Source organism: Canis aureus, chromosome 16 (assembly GCF_053574225.1).
Source record: "Canis aureus isolate CA01 chromosome 16, VMU_Caureus_v.1.0, whole genome shotgun sequence".
In the NCBI taxonomy this organism is placed as follows: domain Eukaryota; kingdom Metazoa; phylum Chordata; class Mammalia; order Carnivora; family Canidae; genus Canis; species Canis aureus.
In genome coordinates, this window is record NC_135626.1 from 18954540 (window position 1) to 18969057 (window position 14518).

At 50.6% G+C, this 14518-nt stretch overlaps 1 protein-coding gene across 2 annotated transcripts in view; it reads left to right on the plus strand.

Annotated features, from left to right (window-relative positions):
- Positions 1-430: 430 nt before the first annotated feature.
- NOS2 (nitric oxide synthase 2) overlaps positions 431-14518 on the plus strand; it is a 38689-nt gene continuing 24601 nt past the window's right edge. Inside the window, exons 1-6 of one of the 2 annotated variants that reach the window (XM_077852064.1) lie at positions 431-638; positions 2030-2202; positions 8118-8202; positions 8972-9094; positions 10574-10722; positions 14116-14278. In XM_077852064.1, coding sequence (XP_077708190.1) covers positions 2093-2202; positions 8118-8202; positions 8972-9094; positions 10574-10722; positions 14116-14278 — 630 coding nt within the window. In that variant the 5' untranslated portion in view covers positions 431-638; positions 2030-2092. Of the gene's footprint in view, positions 639-2029; positions 2203-5218; positions 5344-8117; positions 8203-8971; positions 9095-10573; positions 10723-14115; positions 14279-14518 lie in introns of those variants that run through there. The other variant, XM_077852065.1, reaches the window with a different exon arrangement.

A 14518-nucleotide genomic window follows, 5' to 3' on the forward strand; every position in this document is an offset into this window, starting at 1 on the left:
GCCTGGGCATTTTCCAGTATGTTCCATGCTGTCAATACTCCCCAGCTTCCTGGATTCCTGCCACAAACTGGAAAACTAAGAGGTTGGACAGGAATTAGCCAGAGAGCTCCCTGCTGAGGGAAAAAGTACCTAGCTCCTAAGAGCCAAGGCAATCAGGCTCTGCAATGACTTTTTGATACCACTGCCCCCCTCTGATGAGCCGCCACCACAGACTTGGGATCAGGAAGCAGTGGGTCTACTGAGGATGCACCACACAGAGTGATGTAACAACAAGGTCAGGTCACCCATAGGCCAGGAGCCCCAGGCCAGAAGTCCCAGTCATAAATTAGCAAACTGTACACCCAGCCCGGGACACTCCCTTTGGAAAAATAAAAAGAGACCTTTATGCAAAAACGGCTCCCTGGAATGATGTGGGGTGGGTATAAATACCTCTTTAGCAGCCTGTGTGTTCATGACTTTGCAATAGATTGAGTCTGAGACTCTCTGACCCCAGAGAACTCAGCGTTGCTGGTCTGAGACCTCTCAGCCACCCCTGGTGAGAGGACAGGAAAGTTAGAGGTGGTTCTGAAGGCCTAGAGATACAGGTATCCTCCTGTGCTTGTCCATCCTCTTCAACAGGCAGTGCGGCCAGTTGCGAGGTAAGTTTTTCTTTGATTTACGGGTAAGCTACTGCTTTTTCCTATTTGGGGAGGCCCAGGCAATTCTGGGAGGTCCAGATTCCCTATTTGGAATTGGACAATTGGAAGGCCCAATTCCCTATTTGGGAGTTTTTGGCCTACAGAGAAGTTTATCTCTGGTGGCAAATCTAAGAAATGCCCCACGTGAAGTTCGGCCACTTAAAAAGAGCATCTTGCTCAGATTTTTTTTCCTTCAGGATTTGCTACATTTCAAGGAAAACTCTGTTGGAAAATTCAGATTGAGAGCGGGGAGGAGCCCACTAAGAATTTTTTACCCAGATTATCTTGTCCAGTCCTTATAATGGGCACCTCTACCCTGGCAAACAAATTCTGTTAAGATGAATATTATTAAGCCCATTTCACAGATGAAGAAATGAGTCTCAGATAAATAAGTTGGTCCAGGTCATATAACTAGTAGAGCCAGGACTTGAACCTTAGAGGTTTGGCGGCTTCTTCCAAGGGCCACATCACACACTGCCTCCCAGTGCAGAGTTTTGCCATTGAGAAGGCATGGTGGGTGCAAGCCCAGACCAGACCTGGCCTCTACTTTGGTCAGTGTCCCTTTTTCGTTTTTTTTTGTTTTTTTTGTTTTTTTTCTTAAAGAGGTGATCTCAAATGTTGAGAGTTGAGTGTATTCTTTTCACAAACAATTCCACAAACAATTTCACAATTATCCATCCCTCCCACTCCACGCTCTGTAATAAAAAGGGAGCAGGCGGGAGAGTTGACAACAGTTGTAGTCTTAAAAGAAAGGCAGCTACAACCTGAGTGCTCTCTCCAATGACAGGCATAACATGACAGTTGCTAATTAGCCTACTGGGAAGACCTTGCAGAACCAGGCAAAGGCGCCCCGTGTTTAACACAAGTGGGCTCCTCCCCACCTTGCCTGGGTCAGAGGGCCAGCAGCTCCCATTAAGGAGGCTCACAGGTTATTTGCTTTGTCCTCGTTGAGCAACGGGTTTGGTGTTTTTCCTTTAGATCGTTATGTCAAATTAGAATCTTTGACAAAAGATTTTTTGTCAAATTAGAATCTACGTTCATGGAACCCCAAATCCAACCTCAAAATAAGAACAGAAATTGCAAGCACAGATGAAGTGGGTGTTTAAGACTCTTTATGTCAAAAAAAAAAAAAAAAGACTGTTTATGTCAGCTTTTGTACTGATTCTATAGTAACCTAGCCATATTGAGAAGGGCCAGTTCTGCAAACTCTTCCTAAGCTTTTTATTTAAAAAGCCTGATGAGGAACTCGATCCCAGGACCCTGGGATCATGACTTGAGCCAAAGGCAGATACTCAACCACCGAGCCACCCAGGTGCCCCTCTTCCTAACATTCTGACCTTCTCTTTTGTCAGCCCATAGTGAAGAATCTCTGAGTTTAAATCCAAAAAAGCCAACTGCTTTGCAAAACCATAGAGATGGCCTGTCCCTGGCAGTTTCTGTTCAAGGCCAAATCCTACAAGTACGACTTGACCGAGGAAACAGACATTAACAACAACGTGGGGAAAGCCAGCCAGGCCCCCTCCAGGTAAGCTTTTGCCTGCTGCCACTTGCTGCTTGTGTCCCCTGGGCTCCCACGTTCTGCTTCGTGCTGCCAACTCAGAATTCCTCTCCGTGCATCTGGCTTCTTACTGGAGATCTGTTCTCACCAGTTGTTTCTTGGATATCTCTGTTGGAATTTAGTACAGCTATTCTTTTTTAGTGGACACCTCGTTGCCCCTGACCCCATGTGAAAAAGGAAGGGACATGGCACAGTCCTGTCCCTCAAGGATTCTGGAATCCCTGGGGGAAGAATATAGGAGAGGAATATGGAATACCTGACTTGAGAGTGGGAGGCAGTGGAGCCCAATGGTTAGAACCAGGGCGGCATCCTGGCTGATGTTTGTTCTAATTCACTGTTGCATACGCCTCACAAATTGCTGGATATTTTGAATATTGATCTGGTACAGAGTTCCAGGATGTTAGACAGATGGTATCCAAGCCTTGTGCTGGGCTGCACTTGCTGGTCCTGTGCTGTCTCTCACCAGCTGTGTGACCTAGGGCAACTTAAGCTCTCTGATACTCAGACATAGTATGAGGACACCAATAGTATGAGGACACCCATAGTATGAGGACGCTTCATAGCTTGTTGAGGATGAAACAAGAGTGTGCATAGAAAGCACTCAGCAGAGTGCTCGCACAGAGCATAGCTCCATTAATGTTAGGGCCTCTTATCATTTACCGGGCACCCTGAGTTACTGAGTAACTCTGTGCCAGGGTTATACAGGGCACTTCACATGCATTGCACCTCAACTGATTCCCACAGCGGCTCTGTGAAGTGTGAGTTATTCTCTCATTTTACAGATGAGGAAATGGAAGCTCTAAGAGGAGAGTGACTTCCCCGGAGTCACATGACTGATGGTCATTGATCCCCATCCACACTCCCACTCCACTCCCAGTCAGTGTGCAATAACATGATCCTATAAATCAGAACAAAGCCCTAGTCTGCACAGCGCTGCCCCCTAGTCTCACAGCCCAGAGCCACTTTCCCATGGACTCCGGTGGGCAGCACGGCAACCACCGCAGGAGGTTGCACCCACCAGAGGCCTCTGGTGCACCCACCAGAGGCCGCAGAAAAGCATCAAGGTTAAAAGCACGGACTTGGAGATAAGCAGGTGGCTTTGCCACTTACTAGCCCTGTGACCTTTGGCAAGTCCCCTAGCACCGGAGCCTCGGTTTCCTCATCTGCAAAAAGGGGTTAGGAAGGCCTATATCCTGAGGTCATGGTAAGAATGAAATGAGTTCTTTTTTTTTTTTTTTTTTAAGATTTCATTTATTTATTCATGAGAGACAGAGAGAGAGAGAGGCAGAGACACAGGCAGAGGGAGAAGCAGGCTCCATGCAGGGAGCCTGATGTGGGACCCGATCCCGGGTCTCCAGGATCACACCCTGAGCCAAAGGCAGGCACCAAACCGCTGAGCCACCCAAGGGTCCCGTGAAATGAGTTTTTGCAAGCAACACATAGCCCCGTGCCTGGCAGAGAGAAAATGCTCGGTAAATGGCATCTCATCTAAGATGAGGCAGAGCAATGTTAGGCGAGGTCCCCTTGAAGGGCTTCTGAGGAGTGAGGTGGGCTCGGTGGACTTGAAGAGAGGGTAGAATGTGGGGAGGGGGTGAAGACAAGTAGCAAAGGCATTCCAGGAAGGGGGCGAGGAGGGGGGCAAAGATTCACAGACAGAAGCAAGCATGACTGTGCTTGCGGGCTGCCACAGAGGAGGTGAGGCAGGGAGCCACCGCAGATTCTGGAACGAGACAGGTGTGGCTGGAAATAGAGGTGAGCGCACTGGAAACCAGGCAGGCTGAGCTGTGGTGGGTCTCATCCTAGAGACCGGGAGATGAGAACGCAGGCTTGGATAGCCTCTAGGTATCTTCCTGGCATTTCAGACTCAAAAATGCGGACTGATAGCTTTATTACTCCTCTCAGGATCTCAGAAAGTTCACCCTTCTCTCCACCGCTTGGCGGCAGCCCCTCACACTGCTCTGACCTCTTACTCCAACTTCTAGTAAGCCACGCTCCTGCTCTAGAGTCTGCAGTGGCTCCCCATGGCCTGTCACCACACGGAGGCTTGGCTATGGCATTCTGTGTGAGCAGCTCTCCCAGACGGGGTGCCTCTCCTACCGGCCCAGTTCCCCAGTCCCCACACTCAGCACAGTCCTCCGTCTACTCCTCCAGACCCACTCTATTCCCCAACCCCCATCTTTCAAGATCATCCTGAATCCTTCTCCTCTCCTAGCCCCCCGCGGTGTGGCCTAAAGCCTTTAGCCCTGAATCCCACACTTCATATAGCACTGACAGTTAGTTATTCCCGACTTGGGGCTTTGGACCATTCAGAAACTCGAGCTGTAAGTTGACTTGGGGCAAACCAGCTGACTCCGTGCCTCCTGCGAGGACGAGCCCCCTGGAGGGGACCCGAGGGGACCTCACCACCAGCAGCCGGCCCGGTCTCCCACGAGACGTCACCCCCAGCCCTGTGCTTCCTTTGGCTTCTTTGCTAGACTCACAGACAGGTCTTGGGGCCGCCTATGGGATGAGAGGGCTGGAGCTGTGGCCTGGGGCAAGATCCTTAGCCTCTCAGGGGAGCCCGCAGCTTCCTTCTCAAGAGAGAGAGAAAACAATACAAAACTGCCTTTTTGCCTGGATTTAGTAAGGGACAGATGAAGTAACAGGAAAGTTTGCTTTCTCAACGAGAAGCGCCCTGCCCTGCCCTGGGAGTCATCACGAAAACCTTTGGGGTTCTTTCGCGAGGGACGAACGAGCCCCGCCGGCCGTGCAGGCCCCTGCTCGGGCGGGGAGCGCGGGGCCGCCGCAGAGGCTGACTTGGCCGCGGCCGCGGGGGCAGAGGGCCGGGGGCGGGCCGCGGGCCGCGGCGGGGCCGGGCTGGGCGGCGGGCGCGGGGCGGAGCCGGGCTGGGCTGCTCCGGGCTCGCTCCGCCCCGGGGCGGGGCTGCGGGGTCGCGCGGCGCTAAAAGGCCGGGCCCGGCGGCGGCGGGGGGCGCCCTGGGAGCTGCGCCCGCGGCCGGGCCATGCGCGAGGGGCTGGGCGCTGCGTGCGAGGCCGCCCGGCCCCGGCTCTGCCGCCTCCTCCGCGGGATCCTGCGGCCGCAGCCCGCCTGCAGGCCCCCGCGAGCCAGGTACTCCCGCCGGCCGGGTCCGCCCTGGGAGGGGGCGGGCGGCTCCGCACCCGGGCCTTGGCTCCGACCCAGGCGCGGCGCTGACCCGCCGCGGGCCTCGGTTTCGCGTGAAAGTAGGAGGCCGTTAGAGGGCTCGCTCCGTCGGATTGCGATGAGGGTTTGCTTCCATGCCATGTTTCCCTCCTTTAGGACGCAGAAGAGGTTGCAGGGCAGTAGCCACAGACGATCCACGGAAGTCCCGCGTGCACCCTTGAGAGGCGTCTATGCGGGCAGGACCAGGAATGGTGGATGTTTCAACATGGGGGCTGTGCACACTTTAGGACCGATAGGATTAAGAGAGCAAAGAGGGCCTTGCTTTACGAATTAGACCCATTTCCCAGAGCGCTCCACCCACCCACCCCGTGTTTGCAGCGGCGGGCGGTGGTGGGGAGTGGGAGCTGCCAGGGAAGTCAGGACCCCCGTTACCCCAAACAAGCCACGGACCGCAGCTCCCTCCTCAGTAACTCCGGGGCTATGGATAGTTACGGGGTCTAAGCACTACACTCCAGCGCTCCTTCTGATGGCAGCTTCCTAAGGGTCTGCTGCTCCCTTGAAGGACCAGACAGGACTGGGCATAGCTGTGGGTTAGCCAAATGGCAGGAGAGTCTGGACAGACTGTGCAATAATTGGGCAACAAGTACCCAGAACCTTAGTATGCTCACCTGGCTTCTGGCCACCCAGTCTCCCATCAGCCAGCCCAGAGAAATTAGCCACCTGGGGGAGGCCGGGGACCATGCATAGCTTTGTTTATTGGTTTTTTCAAATGAAAAAAAAAAAATCCTAATTATGAAGAGCGCATGGTCATAGTGAAAGTTGAAAAATGCAGAAACCTATAAAGGAAAATTCACATCTCCTATGCTGTCATCACATCACGCTAGCCACTGTTAATATTTACTGGCATTTTCAGTGCTTCACACACACACACACACACACACACACACACACAGCATCAGACCGTATACAGTAACAGTTTGAGGCATTATTGATGATAGTGGAGAAACTGATACAACATAAATGTGCAGCCATAGGCAGTGGGGTCAGGCTGACTATGGACCCCCTAGATAGTGGATTTTCAGGTAGCTTTTTAATATTTGGGGGCAGTAGTTATGTAAAGTATACAAAAACGGTGTTTCTCCATCTAAATGTTACTGTGGACCAGTAGGCTTCTCCATTTCTCCAGTCCTGTGGCCACAGGCAAGTGAAAGGAAGCAAGAACCAGCAGGGTGGAGGTGGGGGTAAGGTAAGGAATGATGGCAAAAGATCCAGAAGAGCGGTAAGGCATTGCCTCACTGAGGACTTCAGCCTCAAAACAACTTCCATTTTAAGAAGCCCCGTGATGAATTGCTCAGGTGGCTTACCTGCTCTGACTCAACAGATTTTGAGCTTTTTTCTGGTGGGGCCTCCAGTCTGACCCAGAGAGGTGATGGTAGGGTTTGAGTCACTTCATTCAGATAGAAGTTGTGTTCTGATACATACTTAGGTTCTCTTAAAGAGACACTATCTCTTTGTAGTTATTATCATGTAATGCTACTATATAATGTGTGTAGTTAATTATATGTTAATTTAAATATACAGTCATACTTTTTCCACTAATTAAAGTAATACTCATTCTTCACATTCCAAATATGTATAAAGTAGAAAATGAGAGACCTTTATGATATTTTCTGACTTCTTTCCCCTTGGATGTGTACGCACATGCGTGTCCACCCCAGAAATACCCAGAAGAGCACGGACCATGGACCACAACAAGGTTTCATACCGAAGTGCTCCTATAGTGTGATTCACCCTAGGAGGAGGCATGTGTAGGGGTTGCTATTAAGGGGGTGCACATGTGTAAGGAGCCTAGAAAGGTCACATGCTTGCTGTTCTCTGTAGCATCTGCTGGGAGAACAAATCTGGAATCCCAAATCAGAGGGAGTGGTTCCTAAGTGATTTCAGACTACTGGGCTTTTTCACCTTCAAAGGACAGGCAAAGTTTTTTACATCTGTCATTTTGAAATAAATATAAGCAACATATCTTTTAAAAGAGTTCTTGACTTCCAGATATCCTTACTGAGATATTTCGGGGATGACCTGACAGCTCAGATTTGCTTTGAAATGATGGCAGATGCTGGGAGAGTAGAGTTGAAATAAAACTGGCCATGGGTTGATACTTGTTGAGTGGAGTTAAATCTGGGTGAAGGGCCTGTGGAGATTTATTATACCATTTTTTCTACTGTGTACACTTAACATTTACCATAAATAATAAAAAAATTAGAATAAGTAAATAAACCAATATAAGTCAAGGACTTTAAATAAAAAAGCCTAAGTCCCCCCCAAACAAGTGGATAGTGGGCCCTGCTGCTGTCCTGGAGTGGGGGGATTAAAGGAGCCATTTTCTCTGTATTTAGTCTCATCTCACATTTGTAGTTGCCTTGGGGGGGGGGGGCATCTTCCCAGAGCTTCCATGGGTCACCATTTGGGCAGCTAACTTTGTCTTAGCTCTCCGTTTTGTAGGGGGAAGGCAAGAGAAGAGGAGGAGGAGGAGGGAGGGTGATGATGGTGGGGAGATTGGGTCTGGTGGGCTGCCTCCCCCACCACATACACACATACTCCTGGTGTGGCAACTGTGAAATTCACTCCCACCCTCTGAACCTCGGTTCCCTCATCCATCAAATGAGGGTTGGCAAGGGGGACTCCAAGATCCCTCTCTGCCCTTAGATACTCTATCTCATGATGGCTGTTTCCTTTCACAGTCTAGTGACACAGGATGACCCCAAGTGTCACAGCCTCAGCAAGCACCGGGATGAGTCCCCCCCGTCCCTCACAGGGACAGTAAAGGTCAGTGAGTCACAAGGGTGTGGGAAGCCCCTTCCTTCCTTGCCCAGGCAGATGCAGGCTGAGCAGCCTAGTGGAGGCTGAGGCCTGGGCAATGAGTGGGGATCCTCAGGGGTACAGGTAGTGAGGAAGGGCCTTGGGAGAGTGGGATGATCCCTGGTGAGCAGGAGTGGTGGATTCTATGGTGCTATGGCCCCTGGATGGCTTGCCTGTGCAGGCTACAGGCACAGATGCAAGGCGGACATTCATGGAGCCGGGGGGGGGGGGGGGCGGGGGGGCGGGGGACAGACACCCTAACACAATCCCAGACTCAGCAGCTGAACCCCAGTTCCAGCTCCCAGCTTCTAGCCCAAAGGTCCCATCTTTCCTAAGAGCTTTGGATCATTCTGGAGAGGTGGGCAGAGAAATGGGTGGGAGGTGGGAGAGAAGATGGATTCCATGTTCTTAAATAACTCCAGGGAAGTCCTGATTTCTGCTCTCTGCAGTACTGGCTGTGACAAGAGCCTCTCTTGCATCTAACCTCAGTCCCTCCTGTTGCAATTTCACTGAGGGAACATTTGGCAGGGTCTTAGGTGAGGAGAGAAGCCTGGCCCGTGGCCCAGGCACCTGGGGCTCTTAGCAGGCACTGGCCCAGGTGGCCAGGCTGCCGGGAAAGGAGGAGGGGGACCAGACTGACATCCTGACCTGGGTCCCCTCATAGTCCCCCACCCCAAGCCAAAGTGGGGTCCTGGGGTAGAGTCATTTGTAAATCCTTGATGTTTCCCCCTCTTAGACGTCTCCAGAATCCACAATCAAGCCAGCTGCGCCCCCACTGGCCTGCCCACGGCACGTGAGGATCAAAAACTGGGGCAACGGGATGACCTTCCAAGACACACTTCACCACAAGGCCAAAGGGGTGAGAAGGCTGGAGCTCAGGGAGAACCACCTTTGTCCCAAGCTGGTGGAGCCACTAGGGCCCTTAGTAGATCAAATGGATACACCCCTGGGCAAGCCAGACAGTTATCTGCTTGGACACAGGGTGGTGGGAACAGGAGCCAGTGGTCCACACAAATGACAGAGGATGGAGACGATGCCAGCTCCCTGTTAGTTCCCATAATGGGTGTTGGATAATCCAGGAGACAGGATGAATGATTACAGGAAGAAATGCAGTCTTTTTTACAGAGACAGCATAGTAATGGGGAGAATTTTTTTTCCTTTTTCCTTTTCTTTTTAAATTTTTTCTTTTAAATTTACTTATTCATGAGAGACACAGGGAGAGAGGCAGAGACACAGGCAGAGGGAGATGCAGGCTCCATGCAGGGAGCCTGACGTGGGACTCGATCCCAGGACTCTAGAATCCCACCCTGAGCTGAAGGCAGACGCTTAACCTCTGAGCCACCCAGGCATCCCTCCTTTTCTTTTAATCAGGGCAAGTTTTCTTTTTTTACAATTTTATTTTATTTTTGTTTGAGAGAGAGAGATAGAACAAGCAGGGTGGGGAGGGGCATGGGGAGAGGGGGAAGCAGACTCGCCACTGAGCAGGAAGCTTGATGCAGGGCTGGATCCCAGGACTTTGAGATCATGACCTGAGCGGAAGGCAGACGCTTAACAGACGCTGAACCATCCAGGTGCCCCTAATCAGGGAGAATTTTCTAAAAGAACTGCCCAAAGCTGGGCTGAGCAACATCGGTAGATAGTGAGCTCCCTGTCACTAGAAGAATTCAAATTTGATAGGGAGATGGAAGAGGGGTTCAAGCAGCCGGTGAGTAGTTGGAATAAGAGTCCTTCAAGTTTCCTTCTTCTAAGTGTCTTAATCTAACTATAGAATGCATTCTGATTATAAAGTAGAAAGGAAATGAAAATTTCAAGACCGTGAAAACAGAAGGATTTCCCATACCTTCCAGAAATTACCACAATTAACATTTGGATGTACATTCTTCCAGCATTTTTTCTGTGCCATCTTCTAACTTTAGGATTTGTATCCTCTCCATTCGGTTCATTTTGGCTAAGTACAAAACTGTGTTCCCACGAGTCACATCAGCCTCTTTAAATGAGAAGGTAGTTGAGATATTCCCCGGGATCGAGCTGTTGACTTTGCCCTGGGTCTGAGTCTGGCCAGGGAGCAGAGCCAGAGACTGAGCCCAAGGTGGTGGGAATAACCCCAGCTCACACCCCCTTGGCTCAGCCAATAGAGGAAAGGAGATGTGGGTGGTGAGAAAGGCTGGTGGGCCCCAAGGAGGAGGTAACACAGGGGTGGAGAGGGGCAGCAGGAAGCTGGAGCAGCTGGAGGAGAAAGAGATGGCTAGGAGAGGAGCTGGCCGGGAAGGAAGACGCCCATCAACACCTTCCTGAGGGTTCCAGGCAGCCCCCTCACCACTTGCCTCTCCCTTCCCAGGATCTCGCTTGCAAGTCCAAGTCTTGTCTGGGAGCCATCATGAACCCCAAAAGTTTGACCAGAGAACCCAGGGACAAGCCAACCCCCCCAGACGAGCTTCTACCTCAAGCCATTGAATTTGTCAACCAGTATTACAGCTCCTTCAAAGAGTAAGTCTCACTTGGACTGGGTCGCTGCCTCCCCGTTTCCCTGAGCTCTCCTGTCTCCAGTCATTTCCCTCTGACCCCAGGCTCTCTCCCTTCCCAGATCCACAGTGGAGCCAGGGCTCAAGCATAGTTTTCCAAGGGGGGAGACCCCAGCCCAGCATAGGTTCTCATAATTATAAGAAAAAGAGGCAGAGCAATAGTGGTGAAAAGCGCGGATCAGGAGTATAGCTGTTTGACTGAATCCTGGCTGTGCCAGTAACTAGCCCTGTATCCTTGGGAAATCTGTTCATCTTCTCTGCATGTCAACTTCCTCCTCTGTAAAAGTAGGGTGAGAAAAGAATCCAGCTCGTAAGATTGTTGTGAGGATTATGTAAGTTCAGAACAAAGTGACCTTGACTGTGAACTGGTGTGCACCCTTTTATTAGGAAATGTTTGAGGCAGGAAGGACTTTCGGGACCACCTGGTCAGACACTCCTCCACATGAACAGGGAAGCCCAGTCCCAGCTAGAATCCATGCCACGTGTCTTGGAGAGAGCAGGGCATGCTCTTTGCATTGAACTCTGTGCAGTTCTGTATTCCTGGATTTCATAAAATACGTGATTATTAATTTAAGCCCATTTATAACTTTAAAATAAAAATACACAAAGGGATTGTGAGACAGAATGGCTGACAGAATGGATTTGCTGTTTGATGGGCTGGGAGGGGAGTGTGGCTTTTATGGTGTAGGCCACTCAGCACTCTGCGGCATGAAACGAATCATAGAAGCACACCTGGGACCCCCATGGTGGAAAGAGTGGTTCCTGGTGATACCACATCCTCTCTACCATGACCCTACAAATATCTGAGCTGGAAGGAGCCTGGCATCTATGAAAAAGGCCCTTATCTTCCACGGCCACTGATTTCAATCCTGGCTGTCATAGAATCACCTGAGGACTTTGTAAAATGCTGATGCTGGGGTGCCTTGGCCAAGGGCCTCAGGATCTCAGGAAGTGTGGAGTGGGAAGACCTCTGTGTTCTCTCCAAAAAGCTCCTCCGGCGATTCTCAGAGAGAACCAGGCTGAGTAACCTGCTGGGGCTTGGCTGCCACATGTGCTGTGTAACTGCAGCCTCTATGGGAGTGCTTCGCCACTAGGAGGTTCAAGGTCTTGGGCTGTGAGCCCTGCCAGTGGCCAATGAGCCTTTCAGGGTCTAAGAATTCTCTTGATGGGCCTCGTTGGGCCACCGTATCAACACTGACATTTACTGAGCACTAAGTACATCCCGGGCCGTGCGTAAGTGCTTTATAAGTAATGCTCACCACAACTCTAGGAAATGAGTATTATTGTGATTTTACAGACATTTTACAGATAACTGTAGGAACCCCCCAGTTTATGGGAACTGAAGGCCACAGATGAAATCATTTGCTTGAAGTCAGACGTTTGGGAGTCCTGCAGTGGGATTTGAACCCAGGCAGTTTGGCACCAGAGCCCCTGCTTTTAACCTGTGTTCTAGAAGATTCCAACTTCATTCTGGACCTGGGAGGTCCTGGTGGTGTTTAGAAGGCACTGGGTGGGTGTTAGCCCAGGGAAGCAACTCAGTTGTTCTTGGTAGCTGTTCAAACACAGTTGTTTCTCACAAAGGGAAAGTCCCAACCCCATACCTTGAACCCGTCAAGAGATCCTGGAGGGTACAAAGGATGAATGGCGGTCCATCCACAACTACGCTAGCAGCCAGAGTCACAGACGGCTGGCAGTTTTGATTGTTAGCGAATGAAGGATTGTTATAGTTAGAAATTGTAACTTGCTGAATGTTCTGTTCAAATTCATTCACTGAGTCCAAAAGCAATACTCTCTCTCTTTTTTTTTTTTTTTTTTTTGGAACCATAAGCATCATAACGTCTGTAGTGCCTCAGAAATGTGACTGTATGGGAACAGTGGTAAAATATAAAACTCTAAAGGAATTGGGAGAAATGTGAAAAATAATGCTTCCTTTACATAGCCACACATTAACACTACTACTGTGCTTAGGGCTTCTGTTCTGGTGACTGGTACTGTTTCTATGCATAGACATGGAGCAAGGAGTCTTGCTAGAAGCTTTAGAAGCTTTGTGTGGGAAGGGAGGGGGCTTCCAGTGTGGCTACGTCAATCTCACCCAGCAGGTCCTTATGCCAGGAGTGTCCTTGAAGATAAAGAGCCCCCAATGTTTTGTCTCCAAGCTTTTTTCTTTAATAAAGGAAGAGTTGTCAAGACACTCTTCATACACAGAAAGGCCACTTTGTTCAGAGTCGACCATTCTCCCTAATCAGGAGTTCATTCCTTAAATAGTTTTGATTGTTGCCATTTCAAATTGTCTTTGGTGTTGATTAGAAATTTCAAGGTTGGCGTGTGTGTGTGTGTGTGTGTGTGTGTGTGTGTGTGTGTGTCTCAAAGCCTTTCTGAATCCCCACCCTGGGAGATATTTTTGTAGCCTGGGAGGGGTGAGGAGAAACACTTTAGAAATCTCCCCTGGGATTGATTGGTGGCTGAGCGATGCCGAGGTTGAGAAAAAGCATATTCTAGGGGGCCTGCGATATTGGATCGTGCTGTGGAGGGCTCCTTCCTGGGTAGGCCCTGCGGCCCTACAGGCTGAGTCCTGAAAACCCATCCCAGCTCAGGAAAGCGTGGGTGGGCCCTCAACATCTCTGCGCTTGCAATCCCCTAGGGTGGAGGGTGGAAGGTTAAGAGCCTGGCCTTGGCATTAGGGCAACCTGAATGTAAATCCTGATTGCTCTTTATCACACTTACGTTCTCAGGCTAGTACTTAACCTGCTAGAGCTTTCATACTCCAGATTATAAAATGAGCAGAAAAATGCCACCCTCACAGACTCGGCAAGACCCGGACTGTGAGTGGCTTTGCCCAGTTCCTGGCTCATAATGATTCCTCGGTACACGGGAGCACTCCTGGGAGGGACTGCTCATCTCTGGATCATAGGATGGTGGCCGGGAAGCAGGATGCGGCTGTGGCTTGATGGGTACTCCTCCAGGTGGTGCAGGTATCTGAGAAAGGTTGCACTCCTTGTTGATGCTTACCAAGCTGAGATGACTATGACTGGAGTAAAAGTATCTGGAAACAAGGATGCCAATGAGAACAGGACCAGTGTAACTGGACCCAGTGGCAAAGTGAAAATGTGGGCTCCCTGTTCAAAAATGATTAAGAATTTCAAGACAGGGACAGCAGAGCACTAAGCCAGGCCTGGGGCCCTTCTGAATTCTGGGCCATGGTCTTACACCTATGAAGCTGACCCTGGAGGGGACAGTCTCGGTGAGGGACATCTTGCCCTCCTGGTATCCTAGCTCAGTTCCTGCTTCTGTGGATCGAATTAATCCCCATCTAAGGCCATCTCATTGTTGATCTTCCTGCTGTCTTCCTGTCCCCCAGGGCAAAAATAGAGGAACATCTGGCCAGGGTGGAAGCAGTAACAAAGGAGATAGAAACAACAGGAACCTATCAGCTGACGGGGGATGAGCTCATCTTCGCCACCAAGCAGGCCTGGCGCAACGCTCCCCGCTGCATCGGGAGGATCCAGTGGTCCAACCTCCAGGTGGCCTTCCTTAGACCTGGGCAGGAGAGGAAATTGGGGGTGGGGTGGGGAGCAGGCGCTGAGTATGTGGCTCTGAGTCGCCCGGTGGGACTCCCCAGTTCTCTCTTCACATTTGTGAACTTGACATAGGGGCTCATAGGGCTCCCCCTGGAAGTCTAGAATCTGATTTCAAGATTTTTTTTTTAATTCATTTATTCACGAGAGACACAGAGAAAGAGGCAGAGACATAGGCAGAGGGAG